Source organism: Manis pentadactyla, chromosome 17 (assembly GCF_030020395.1).
Source record: "Manis pentadactyla isolate mManPen7 chromosome 17, mManPen7.hap1, whole genome shotgun sequence".
In the NCBI taxonomy this organism is placed as follows: Eukaryota; Metazoa; Chordata; class Mammalia; order Pholidota; family Manidae; genus Manis; species Manis pentadactyla.
In genome coordinates, this window is record NC_080035.1 from 34,177,037 (window position 1) to 34,191,555 (window position 14,519).

Below are 14,519 nucleotides of genomic sequence, written 5' to 3' on the forward strand. Positions count from 1 at the left end.
TGTTTGGACCAAATTCCTTTGCTGCTTCATTTTTTTCAGTGTTTCCTATGGAATAGTAACTTTGTGTAGGCAGTGCCCTCTAGTGCCCAGAAGCTCAGTTTCCCGTGTGGGAGCCCCAGCCGTTTGAAGAGCAGTGGTTGTATTCCTTTGCCTTGTTTGTAGTTAGCTGTGTGGGCCTTCAGCTGATTGCGTGAGCAGGGAAAATACTCTCTGGAGCTGCCGTGCACCTCCAGCAATGGCAGGGGTTGCAAGCAACCAGAACCGGTGCCTGCCTGGAGGAAAGAGCTTAACTGGGAGGGTTTCCTGCCTTGGCAGCTGTAACACCTGCCTCCACTGCCAGGTCCAGTGGGCTGTGTGCACAGGGAGGAGCCTCTCTGCAACAGCCCTATAGCTGCCTCTGGCTGGGCCACCCTCCGGCAGGCCTGGCTCAATGGCAGGGTGTCAGGTGAGCATACCAGCGCCTGCCAGGAGGAAGGAGCAGCAGGCTGCACACCACTGTGGGGGCCTAGGTGCTGCATTGCCAGCAAAGGGGACAGAGTATCTGAAGCTCCTGAGAGTCCCCAAACTGCTATGTGAGCCTGCCAAGAAGGTTTAGTCTACCTGCCCTTTCTCCTGAGCAGAAAGCTCTGTGTGATTTTTGCACCTTTAGCACCCCTGTTGGTGCTGAGAAATTTTTCAATCTGCCCACCTTTCTTTTGTCCCAGGGGGGCCAATTGTGTGTACCTTTTCTCCACAAGCGGCTGGAATTTCAGTCTCTGAGTATTCTGCCTGTCTTTGCTTTCCAACCCCACTAATCTCCAACACACCATGTAAGTGGGTTCGTGCTCTGGAGCAGATCTCTCGGGCTGGGTGTTCAATGGTCCTGGGCTGTACTCCCTCCCATGTCATTCCTTCCTCTTCTGCCTATGGGCTAGGGTAGGGGGAAGACTTTCCCACTGGATTGTGGCTTTGCTACTCTTTTCTGTGAGGTCTTCTCTTCTTCACCAGATGTAGGGAGTCTGTTCAGCAGTCCTCAGGTCGCTTTTTCAGGATTAGTTGTATTTGCTGTATTTCCGTGTTTTATGTGATTTTGGGGGGAGGTTTCTGCCTCACTTCTAACCACCATCTTTTTTGGCTCCATATGTTTAAAATGTTAAAGTATTTTTTAATATTATACAATTATAGTAAATTACCAGTAAAACTAAAATGACGTTTTTTTTTGCAATTGATAAGTTAGTTACCTGTTGTTGCACCATACATCCCATTTGCCTCAAGAGCTAAAAAAAATTATTTGAATCTGACTGTAAATTGGCAAATCAATTTAATTCTTTTGTCTTTCCATCCATACTTGTTACTACTTTTAATGCTTATCTAAGTTACTTGAAAGGCATGGAAAACCATACTTTCTTTCAGTGTATATTTAAATTACTTGATTAATAAGTGAAATATTTAAGAATAATTTAGCAATTTGTTTTTTTCTTAATATTAATATTTAAATTTGGTTAAGTCAGATTTGTGTCAGTGACTATTGAAAGGCCAATACTTCAAATTTGTTTCGGTAGCTTGCTGATATAATACAGTCTGTAAAAATTGCCTCCCAACAACATACTGTTTAGCAGTGGAGGGTTCCACAAGATCCATGAGCTAATTATGAATAATAGTAATATGTTTAATACAATAGTAGCACATAAAAATAAACGAGTCAGTGAATCCATGTACTCACTTGGCAGAGGCAGAAATTAAGATTCGAAGAGGTAGACTTGTTACAGCAGTTGACTTGTTACAGCAGTTAGTAGCAGAGGGAGATTTTGAGCCCAAATCTCTTTTCCTAATGTCCACCGCACTTGATGGAAGTTACCTTTCTTCATTCTTCTTTTAAATTTTCCTGTTAGAAAAACCTAAACTCACATGTTTGATTTCACCCTTACTGAAACAGATATTATTGAGAATTAGCATGTAATATATATATATATATATATTACTTTTTCCTTGTATTTTCAACCCACAGCAGACTTAATATTTCAGTTTTGTCTTTCTTTTTTTCCCAAAACTTTAGAAGAACTCAGAAACATTTTTATAATATATTTCTCAAGGATCTTAACAACAAAAAGTAGTCTTTGGTAGCAAAACAAACTTACATAAAGGGCTGGTATATAACCATCACAGGTTAATTCGGCTTCTTATTCTTTTGTTCTTTTCTTTGTTTAGTTGCTCGGAGTAGATTATACACAATGGGAAACTTGTGAGAATTCTAAGGAGTCAATTCTCACTTTCTGAAAACAGTTAACCAGGCCATTTCTTCTCTTTTGCTAAACTGCTTCTGATTTGAAACATTGACCTTAAAGTGAATGTCCATGTCCAACTTACTTGACTGCTGTATCTCCTCTCAGGCAGGAGATCACTTCATTAAAAATTTATTTTGACACAGGTTACCACTATGCTCAGTTTACATGGTATGAGAGACAAAAGATTTAAATGTGCTTAGAAATTCATTATATCTAAAGTAATTGCCTTTTGGTTTACATAGCTGCTGACTTTAAAATGCACTATTTAATTGCATCTTTGAATACTTCTTTACTTTTTGTAGAAAACATATTCAAAGTTATTTTATCAAATAATTTTTTAAATATATATTAAAAGGAATAATAGTAGTAATTGTTTTAAATTTAATTGTAATTGTAATTGTTTAAATAAAAAACAAGCAGTAACTTGTTTAAGTAGTAATTGTTTAAATAAAAAACAAGTAGTAACTTGTTTTAAAGGGAAGAAGTCCAAAATTAACTATGATTTATGCATATTTGAACCCATAAAATTTGCATTTAAAGTTCCCTTTAACACCCTGGCTGTGAACAGTAAATAATAACAACTTCTCATCAGTGATTTTACAGTTTCCACAGAATAGATTCTTCAAAAAACAGCAACTTGAAATTAAGAAAAGAATACTATGAATTCAAGAACCAACATTTTAGTTCTATCTCTGCTTGACCTGGAATCCCAGACAAATGACTCAATCCCCTGTAATCCTTAAATGTCCTTACCTTGAAAGTTAGATAATGGAGTTAATGGTTTCTTTTAAGATCTGATGAGTTCAAAAGAGGAAAATAAGTAGGAACTCTTTCCCTGTGTCCTGCTTCTCTTCTCCATTTCCATATTCATTTATTTCTTAATTTAGACAAAAACATTTATTTTATTCTTACTGTACACCAAGTATTTGTGTAAGTTGTTGGAGATCCAGTGGTGGATAAGACAAAGTCCTGCCCTTAAGATGTTTGTACCCCGGTCAGGACTTTAGGCAGAACAGGTTAGAGAAAGTATGGTGAGTTCAGAGAACTTCAGATCTTCATTAGGGTTGGACGTGAAGTGTGAATGTAAGAAATGGTGAGAAATGAGGCTTGTACAATTTTTCTCCAGGTTATGGTTTTAGGGTTTTTAGGGTTTTCGCTTCTACCTCTCTTATCTCTACAATCCCTTTCTACTGGTCTGGTGAGTGGAAGGAAGATCAGTAAAAATATGTTCCAAGTGCTAAAAAAATTCCTTTTTTGCTGAATACAACACTGAAACTGCATGATCAGTCTCTTCAGTAACTATTTTTCATTATAGATACTTGATATTCATGAGCTCTTCATCTTTAAATTCTGAAATCCTCAAGAATAGGACCTGTGCTTTATTCATTTCCACATCTTTAACATCTAATAGTAACTCAGTAAATGTTGAAAACTGTCATTTAACATTGGTAGTCATTTTATGTATTATTCTACTAAACAAAGCATTATTGTCCTATTTTTTTCTGTGGAAAACAGAGCTCGAGTTTTAAACAAATGGACTTAAAAACTATTCTGTGAGTTTAACGTTACGTGTCTTTGATCAGGAAAAATTACTGAATAGAAAAACTGAAGACTTTTTTTTTAATTACAAGGACTTTCATAGCTTTACAGAAGAAGTGAATACTGAATTTGGTCAATTATGTTTAGTTTGAGATGTTTTATTATTGTTTTGATTTATAGACTTATGAGGAAGATCGAAGAAACTACTCTGATCTTCAAGTTAGATGTCAGCGTTTGGCCTTAGAATTAGCAGACACCAGACAGTTAATTCAGCAAGGTGACTACCGTCAAGAGAACTATGATAAAGTCAAGAGGTAAGTAAGCTTAAGATAGCCACAGTAGTTCTCACTTTAGCATGCATCAGAATCACATGAATTTTTACCATGAACATTATTAATTCTACTTTGTACCTTATTCTTTTTCTGTCTCCATAGTTTTTACTTTTCCAGGATATCATTTAGTTGGAATCATATATTATGGAGCCTTTTTCAGATTATCTTCTTTCACTTAGTAATATACACTTAAGTTTCCTCCATGTCTTTTCATGGCTTGATAGTTTATTTCTTTTTGGCACTGAATAATATTCCATTATCTGGATATACTGCAGTTTATTTATCCATTCACCTACTAAAGGATATCTTGGTTGCTTCCAAGTTTTGGCAATTATGAATAAGACTCATATAAACATCCATGTGCAGGTTTTTGTGTGGATATAAGTTTTTAACTCCTTCGGGTAAATACCAAGGAGCACAATTGTATGGCAAAGAGTATTTTTAGTTTGGTAAGAAAAATGCCAAAGTGTCTATCCCAGAGTGGCTGTCCCATTTGAATTTTTACCAGCAATGAATGAGAATTCCTGTTGCTTCACAGCTTTGCCAATGTTTGGTGCTATCAGTGTTCTGGATTTTGACCATTCTAATAGATATATAGTGGTATCTCGTTTTCATTTGCATTTCTCTGTTGACATATGTGGGAGCATCTTTTCATGTGCCTATTTGCATATCTGTGTATCTTTGGTGAGGTGTTTGTTAAAGTCTTTGGCCCATTTTTTAAATGGGGTTTTTTGTTTCCTTACTGTTGAGTTTGAAGAGTTCTTTATGTATTTTTGATAACAGTTCTTATCAGATATGATTTTGGCAAATAGCATATAGTTTTGGCAGTTTGTTGAGTTTAGATTGTATTTTTATATTGGTTGTTTTTATTTTATTTAGAAGCTGCTGCTGTGTTCCTGTAATGTATTAGAAGCTAGACAACCAGTAAAGTCCCATGTGTGTAAAATTTGTCTTGATTACTTTTATTTTATGGAATCGGTTTAAATATTTCAGTTTTATCTGAAGTTTTTTCAGCTGTTTGCTTCTAATAAAAGGGACACCACTTTCAAAAAATAATGCTTTCTGAAAACATTTTCCCAGTATGTTGCTACTGAGTAGCTATGGACAGTAATTTTCTTTTATTGGAATATTTTTCTGTTTTTTTGTGCATTAATGAACCACTACTTAGTTGTATGTCCCTAAATTAATTTCTTATTCTAAGCCAAAGTTTTATCATCTTTGAGAGGGTGCTAGTAAAAATAACTCCATTTTATAAACTAAAATGATCAAATAAAGGTTTATGAAAGTATTTGGATAGATGGATAGATAGATATATCAATCTACCTGCACCTAAAATAATTCTTGAATATAGAAGTCATTCAATGAATATTTGTTAAATGAATGAACACATTATAAATTGTATAACATCATAAGTAACATTGGTGCTCCTATTCCCATCCCAGCATGACTGACGCACAGTATATAGGATTATGTATGTATTGTTATATCAAAATATAGTCATTGTTGAGCTTGAAATCCATGGGAGCTAACTTCGGTGGTAAAGCTGGATTTCTAAAGAATCATTTTTAAATGAAGTAGGTTATAATGGTAAGATATTTTGAGTTGGTGTTTTGATGTCCTCTCTGCCACTGTAAATCTATAGCAGTAATAGATAAAATGTGAAAAGAGAAAACTAAAAAGCATGATGATTGGAACAATCAAGGGTGCCCATGAATGAAGGATAAATGAACCAAGATGAGTCATGAGTTGATAATTATTGAAGCCAGGTGACAGGAGCAGGGAGTTTATTATATCATTTCTATTTACATATATGGGTTAAATTCTGTAATAAAATCCTAGGAAAGAAAAACATAGCTCTGATCAAAAACTGATATACACTTGATGTGCTAGAAATTAAACAGAAAAACAAGCAAGAGGAGCTCAAACTACGAACTTTTTGCTTCACTCAATAGAATGAATGGATTTTTTTAAATATTCTGATCATAAAATACAAGATAAACTAGGGGAAAAAATCACTTTGATGTCCTTTATAAAATTTCACAAATGTACAAAAGGAAATAGGTATATGGGTGTTAACTGCATCATTATTAGAAGAATTCAAATGCTTCTTAACAATGGAATGGAAAATAAATTACGACTTATTTCTACAATGTAATTCTATGTAGCAGTTAAAATCATTAAATTAGACTGAATTCATCTGTGTGGATTAGTCAAACATACAATACTGAATTTTTTTTTGTGATAATTATTTTTTATTGAAGGGTAGTTGACGCACAGTATTACATTACATTAGTTTCAAGTGTACAACACAGTGATTAAACATTTATATACATAATTCTAGGTTCCAGCTATCACCCTAGCAAGCTGTTACAATATCTTGACTATATTCCTTATGCTATACATTACACCCTGGTTACTAATTTATTTTACCATTGGAAGTTTGTCCTTTTTTTTTTTTTTTTTTTTTTTTTTGAGGGCATCTCTCATATTTATTGATCAAATGGTTGTTAACGACAATAAAATTCTGTATAGGGGAGTCAATGCTCAATGCACAATCATTAATCCACCCCAAGCCTAATTTTCGTCAGTCTCCAATCTTCTGAGGCATAACAAACAAGTTCCTACATGGACAACAAATTCTTACATAATGAATAAGTTACATAGTGAACAGTACAAGGGCAGTCATCACAGAAACTTTCGGTTTTGCTCATGCATTATGAACTCTAAACAGTCTGTTCAAATATGAATACTCATTTGGTTTTTATACTTGATTTATATGTGGATACCACATTTCTCTCTTTATTATTATGATTTTTAATAAAATGCTGAAGTTGAAGTGGTAGGTAGATACAAGATAAAGGTAGAAAACATAGTTTAGTGTTGTAAGAGAGCAAATGTAGATGTTCAGGTGTGCGCCTGTAGACTATGTGTTAATCCAAGCTAGACAAGGGCAATAAAACATCCACGTATGCAGAAGATTTCTCTCAGAACGGGGAGGTGAGGTTCTAAGCCTCACCTCTGTTGATCCCCAATTTCTCACCTGATGACCCCCCTGCGACTGTGCCTGTCTTAGGTTTTTCCTCCCTTGAGGAATCTTACCCGTCTCTGGCTAACCAGTCATCTTCCGGGGCCATACAGGGAAATGTGAAGTTGGTAAGTGAGAGGGAAGCCTTATTGTTTGAAAAGGTTAGCTTTTTACTTCTTTGCATATTTATGCCCTCTGGCTTCTATGACCAGCACTTGTCTTGAGGTATCTTTACCACTTGGAAGAATTGTGATACTCGGTAAATTTGATATGAGGCACGAATTCTATTTAAGGGTTGTAATTAGGAAGGAAGAAGAAAAGCTATAGAAGTAGCAGGCAGAAGAAAACATGGGAAGATTGATTATTTCTTTGACATATCTTCTTGTAGAGTAACTTCAGCATGTATAGGTTTTAAGCTACTACTTAAATTGCGCACACACATTAACATAATAGGAGTATAGTTACATAACCAAAGCATACCTGTAATTACCAGCCATCTCCAGTGAAACCAAGAAAACCAGTTAGGCACCTTAGGCATTTGTGAAAACTTATCTATGGTATGGTGGATATTGTCCAACTGAACTTGAACAGTCTGAGAGAAATCAGACAAATTAAAACAACCCATTCCTGGGGACTGTTCACATGCCATATGTTCTTTTAACAGTAAATAGTATGTAGTTGTAAGACTTTGGAGCGCTACAATTTGCAATTCTCCAAATTCTTGGTTGAGTTCCAACAGTATAGATCCAGTCAAATTTGTTGTTTTACTGTATGCACAGGCCAGCTTAGATATCTCCTTCCTCATTCCCATGGCAAGTCCAGGAACTGGTGGGATGAGTGCATCTACAGCTGTAGCAGTGCGTGGATCTTTGTTGGGGTTTTTTGATGATCATCTTCTGGCATGAGTCTTCCAGAGAGTGCTGATGTTGGAAGTTCTTTTTCATATCGTATCTTAGTTCATTTTCAGGGTAGCCCAATTAGGCTTTGATCTTCTGTATAAACGCAAACAGATCCTTTGCCTACACTTTTATATGCCCTTTATACCCTTGTGTAGAACTCGTTGGAGGTTACCACACAGGAACTGCCCTTTTTTTGTTTTGTTTTGTTTTGTTTTGTCTTGTTTTGTTTTTGGTATCACTAATCTACACTTACATGACGAATATTATGTTTACTAGGCTCTCCCCTATACCAGGTCTCCCCTATAAACCCCTTTATAGTCACTGTCCATCAGCATAGCAAAATGTTGTAGAATCACTACTTGCCTTCTCTGTGTTGTACAGCCCTCCCTTTTCTCCTACCCCCCCATGCATGTTAATCTTAATACCCCCCTACTTCTCCCCCCCCTTATCCCTCCCTACCCACCCATCCTCCCCAGTCCCTTTCCCTTTGGTACCTGTTAGTCCATTCTTGAGTTCTGTGATCCTGGTGCTGTTTTGTTCCTTCAGTTTTTTCTTTGTTCTTATATTCCACAGATAAGTGAAATCATTTGGTATTTCTCTTTCTCTGCTTGGCTTGTTTCGCTGAGCATAATACCCTCCAGCTCCATCCATGTTGCTGCAAATGATTGGATTTGCCCTTTTCTTATGGCTGAGTAGTATTCCATTGTGTATATGTACCACATCTTCTTTATCCATTCATCTATCGATGGACATTTAGGTTGCTTCCAATTCTTGGCTATTGCAAATAGTGCTGTGATAAACATAGGTGTGCACTGATCTTTCTCATATTTGATTGCTGCGTTCTTAGGGTAAATTCCTAGGAGTCCAATTCCTGGGTCAAATGGTAAGTCTGTTTTGAGCATTTTGATGTACCTCCATACTGCTTTCCACAATGGTTGAACTAACTTACATTCCCACCAGCAGTGTAGGAGGGTTCCCCTTTCTCCACAGCCTCGCCAACATTTGTTGTTGTTTATCTTTTGGATGGCAGCCATCCTTACTGGTGTGAGGTGATATCTCATTGTAGTTTTAATTTGCATTTCTCTGATAATTAGCGATGTGGAGCATCTTTTCATGAGTCTGTTGGCCATCTGTATTTCTTTTTGGGAGAACTGTCTGTTCAGTTCCTCTGCCCATTTTTTAGTTGGGTTATTTGTTTTTTGTTTGTTGAGGCGTGTGAGCTCTTTATATATTCTGGACGTCAAGCCTTTATTGGATGTGTCATTTTCAAATATATTCTCCCATACTGTAGGGTTCTTTTTGTTCTATTGATGGTGTCTTTTGCTGTACAGAAGCTTTTCAGCTTAATATAGTCCCACTTGTTCATTTTTGCTGTTGTTTTCCTTGCCCGGGGAGATATGTTCAAGAAGAGGTCACTCATGTTTATGTCTAAGAGGTTTCTGCCTATGTTTTCTTCCAAGAGTTTAATGGTTTCATGGCTTACATTCAGGTCTTTGATCCATTTTGAGTTTACTTTTGTATATGGGGTTAGACAATGGTCCAGTTTCATTCTCCTACATGTAGCTGTCCAGTTTTGCCAGCACCACCTGTTGAAGAGACTGTCATTTCGCCATTGTATATCCATGGCTCCTTTATCAAATATTAATTGACCATATATGTCTGGGTTAATGTCTGGATTCTCTAGTCTGTTCCATTGGTCTGTGGCTCTGCTCTTGTGCCAGTACCAAATTGTCTTGATTACTATGGCTTTATAGTAGAGCTTGAAGTTGGGGAGTGAGATCCCCCCTACTTTATTCTTCTTTCTCAGGATTGCTTTGGCTATTCGGGGTCTTTGGTGTTTCCATGTGAATTTTTGAATTATTTGTTCCAGTTCATTGAAGAATGTTGCTGGTAGTTTCATAGGGATTGCATCAAATCTGTATATTGCTTTGGGCAGGATGGCCATTTTGACGATATTAATTCTTCCTAGCCACGAGCATGGGATGAGTTTCCATCTGGTAGTGTCCCCTTTAATTTCTCTTAAGAGTGACTTGTAGTTTTCAGAGTATAAGTCTTTCACTTCTTTGGTTAGGTTTCCTCCTAGGTATTTTATTTTTTTTGATGCAATTGTGAATGGAGTTGTTTTCCTGATTTCTCTTTCTGTTGGTTCATTGTTAGTATATAGGAAAGCCACAGATTTCTGTGTGTTGATTTTGTATCCTGCAACTTTGCTGTATTCCGATATCAGTTCTAGTAGTTTTGGGGTGGAGTCTTTAGGGTTTTTTATGTACAGTATCATGTCATCTGCAAATAGTGACAGTTTAACTTCTTCTTTACCAATCTGGATTCCTTGTATTTCTTTATTTTGTCTGATTGCCGTGGCTAGGACCTCCAGTACTATGTTAAATAACAGTGGAGAGAGTGGGCATCCCTGTCTAGTTCCCGATCTCAGTGGAAATGCTTTCAGCTTCTTGCTGTTCAATATAATGTTGGCTGTGGGTTTATCATAGATGGCCTTTATTATGTTGAGGTACTTGCCCTCTATTCCCATTTTGCTGAGAGTTTTTAACATAATTGGATGCTGAACTTTGTCAAATGCTTTTTCAGCATCTATGGAGATGATCATGTGGTTTTTGTCTTTCTTTTTGTTGATGTGGTGGATGATGTTGATGGACTTTCGAATGTTGTACCATCCTTGCATCCCTGGGATGAATCCCACTTGGTCATGGTGTATGATCCTTTTGATGTATTTTTGAATTCGGTTTGCTAATGTTTTGTTGAGTATTTTTGCATCTACGTTCATCAGGGATATTGGTCTGTAGTTTTCTTTTTTGGTGGGGTCTTTGCCTGGTTTTGGTATTAGGTTGATGTTAGCTTCATATAATGAGTTTGGTAGTATCCCCTCCTCCTCTAGTTTTTGGAAAACTTTAAGGAGAATGGGTATTATGTCTTCCCTGTATGTCTGATAAAATTCCGAGGTAAATCCATCTGGCCCGGGGGTTTTGTTCTTTGGTAGTTTTTTGATTACCGCTTCAATTTCGTTGCTGGTAATTGGTCTGTTTAGATTTTCTGTTTTTTCCAGGGTCAATCTTGGAAGGTTGTATTTTTCTAGGAAGCTGTCCATTTCTCCTAGGTTTCCCAGCTTGTTAGCATATAGGTTTTCATAGTAGTCTCCAATAATTCTTTGCATTTCCGTGGGGTCCGTCGTGATTTTTCCTTTCTCGTTTCTGATACTGTTGATTTGTGTTGACTCTCTTTTCTTCTTAATAAGTCTGGCTAGAGGCTTATCTATTTTGTTTATTTTCTCGAAGAACCAGCTCTTGGTTTCATTGATTTTTGCTATTGTTTTATTCTTCTCAATTTTATTTATTTCTTCTCTGTTCTTTATTATGTCCCTCCTTCTGCTGACCTTAGGCCTCATCTGTTCTTCTTTTTCCAATTTCGATAATTGTGACATTAGACCATTCATTTGGGATTGCTCTTCCTTTTTTAAATATGCTTGGATTGCTATATACTTTCCTCTTAAGACTGCTTTTGCTGTGTCCCACAGAAGTTGGGGCTTAGTGTTGTTGTTGTCATTTGTTTCCATATATTGCTGGATCTCCATTTTGATTTGGTCATTGATCCAGTGATTATTTAGGAGCGTGTTGTTAAGCCTCCATGTGTTTGTGAGCCTCTTTGCTTTCTTTGTACAGTATATTTCTAGTTTTATGCCTTTGTGGTCTGAAAAGTTGGTTGGTAGGATTTCAATCTTTTGGAATTTTCTGAGTCTCTTTTTGTGGCCTAGTATGTGGTCTATTCTGGAGAATGTTCCATGTGCACTTGAGAAGAATGTATATCCCGCTGCTTTTGGATGTAGAGTTCTGTAGATGTCTATTAGGTCCATCTGCTCTACTGTGTTGTTCAGTGCTTCCGTGTCCTTACTTATTTTCTGCCCAGTGGATCTATCCTTTGGGGTGAGTGGTGTGTTGAAGTCTCCTAGAATGAAAGCATTGCAGTCTATATCCCCCTTTAGTTCTGTTAGTATTTGTTTCACATATGCTGGTGCTCCTGTGTTGGGTGCATATATATTTAGAATGGTTATATCCTCTTGTTTGACTGAGCCCTTTATCATTATGCAGTGTCCTTCTTTATCTCTTGTTACTTTCTTTGTTTTAAAGTCTATTTTGTCTGATATTAGTACTGCGACCCCTGCTTTCTTCTCACTGTTGTTTGCTTGAAATATGTTTTTCCATCCCTTGACTTTTAGTCTGTACATGTCTTTGGGTTTGAACTGAGTTTCTTGTAAGCAGCATATAGATGGGTCTTGCTTTTTTATCCATTCTGTTACTCTGTGTCTTTTGATTGGTGCATTCAACCCATTAACATTTAGGGTGTCTATTGAAAGATATGTACTTATTGCCATTGCAGGCTTTAAATTCGTGGTTACCAAAGGTTCAAGGTTAGCCTCTTTAGTATCTTACTGCCTAACTTAGCTCGCTTATTTAGCTGTTATATACACTGTCTGGAGATTCTTTTCTTTTCTCCCTTCTTGTTCCTCCTCCTCGATTCTTCATATGTTGGGTGTTTTGTGCTGTGCTCTTTCTAGGAGTGCTCCCATCTAGAGCAGTCCCTGTAAGATGTTCTGTAGAGGTGGTTTGTGGAAAGCAAATTCCCTCAGCTTTTGTTTGTCTGGGAATTGTTTAATCCCACCGTCATATTTGAATGATAGTCGTGCTGGATACAGTATCCTTGGTTCAAGGCCCTTCTGTTTCATTGTATTAAATATATCATGCCATTCTGTTCTGGCCTGTACGGTTTCTGTTGAGAAATCTGATGTTAGCCTGATGGGTTTCCCTTTATAGGTGACCTTTTTCTCTCTAGCTGCCTTTAACACTCTTTCCTTGTCCTTGATCTTTGCCATTTTAATTATTATGTGTCTTGGCGTTGTCCTTCTTGGATCCTTTCTATTGAGGGTTCTGTGTATTTCCGTGGTCTGTTCGATTATTTCCTCCCCCAGTTTGGGAAGTTTTCAGCAATTGTTTCTTCTAAGATACTTTCCATCTCTTTTCCTCTCTCTTCTTCTTCTGGGACCCCTATAATACGGATATTGTTCCTTTTGGATTGGTCACACAGTTCTCTTAATATTGTTTCATTCCTGGAGATCCTTTTGTCTCTCTCTATGTCAGCTTCTATGCGTTCCTGGCCTCTGATTTCAATTCCATCAATGGCCTCTTGCATTCTATCCATTCTGCTTATAAACCCTTCCAGAGTTTGTTTCATTTCTGCGATCTCCTTTCTGGCATCGGTGATCTCCCTCCGGTCTTCATCCCATTTCTCTTGCGTATTTCTCTGCATCTCTGTCAGCATGTTTATGATTCTTATTTTGAATTCTTTTTCAGGAAGACTGGTTAGGTCTGTCTCCTTCTCTGGTGCTGTCTCTGTGATCTTTGTCTGCCTGTAGCTTTGCCTTTTCATGGTGATACGAATAGTTTGCAGAGCTGGGACGAGTGACGGCTGGAAGAACTTCCCTTCTTGTTGGTTTTTGGCCCTCCTCTCCTGGGAGAACAGCGACCTCTAGTGGCTTGTGCTGCGCAGTTGCACGCAGACAGCGTTTCTGCTTCCTGCCCGGCTGCTATGGAGTTAATCTCCGCTGTTGCTGTGGGCGTGGCCTGGCTCGGGCAGCTACTCCAAAATGGTGGAGTCGCGTTGGAGCAGGATCGGGTGGGTGGCTATTTATCCCCGTAAGGGGCCTCCCTGCTCCCTGCAGCCCAGGGGTTAGGGTGCCCAGAGATCCCCGGATTCCCTACCTCTGGATTAAGTGACCCGCCCTGCCCCTTTAAGACTTCCAAAAAGCACCCGCCAATACAAAACAACGACCACCAAAAAAAAAAAAAAAAAAAAAAAATTTTTAAATTTAAAAAAAAAAAAATTTTTTTTTAATTAAAAAAAAAGGTGGTCGCTCGTTTTTCTTTATTCTCCGGTGCCAGGTTCAGGCCTCTGCTCACCGGTCTTGCTGCCCTGTTTCCCTAGTATTGGGCTCCCTATCCCTTTAAGACTTCCAGAAAGCGCTCACCAAAACAAAACAGCAAAAAAGAAAAAAAAAAAAATGGTCGCGCGCTTTTCTTATTTCCTCTGTTGCCCAGCCTCCAGTGCCTGCTCACTGTTCTTGCTGCCCTGTTTTCCTAGTATCGAGCGCCCTGCACTCTGGCCCGGATGGCTGGGGCTGGGTGTTCGGCAGTCCTGGGCTCCGTCTCCCTCCCGCTCTGCCTATTCTTCTCCCGCCGGGAGCTGGGGGGAGGGGCGCTCGTCTCCCGCGGGGCCGGGGCTTGTATCTTACCCCCTTCGCGAGGCGCTGGGTTCTCTCAGGTGCGGATGTGGTCTGGATATTGTCCTGTGTCCTCTGGTCTTTATTCTAGGAAGGGTTGTCTTTGTTATATTTTCATAGATATATGTTGTTTTGGGAGGAGATTTCCGCTGCTCTGCTCACGCCGCCATCTTC

General features: G+C 38.1%; 1 protein-coding gene across 5 annotated transcripts in view; it reads left to right on the forward strand.

The window, feature by feature from the left end:
• Positions 1-14,519, forward strand: part of PIBF1 (progesterone immunomodulatory binding factor 1) — a 258,434-nt gene that overhangs the window by 60,424 nt on the left and 183,491 nt on the right. For all 5 annotated transcript variants that reach the window (XR_008994571.1, XM_036893743.2, XM_036893740.2 and 2 more), the window contains exon 6: positions 3,984-4,117. Coding sequence is in view for 4 of the 5 variants with exons in the window: in XM_036893743.2 (XP_036749638.2) it covers positions 3,984-4,117 (134 nt within the window). In the remaining variant the exon portion in view is untranslated. The remainder of the gene's footprint in view (positions 1-3,983; positions 4,118-14,519) is intronic.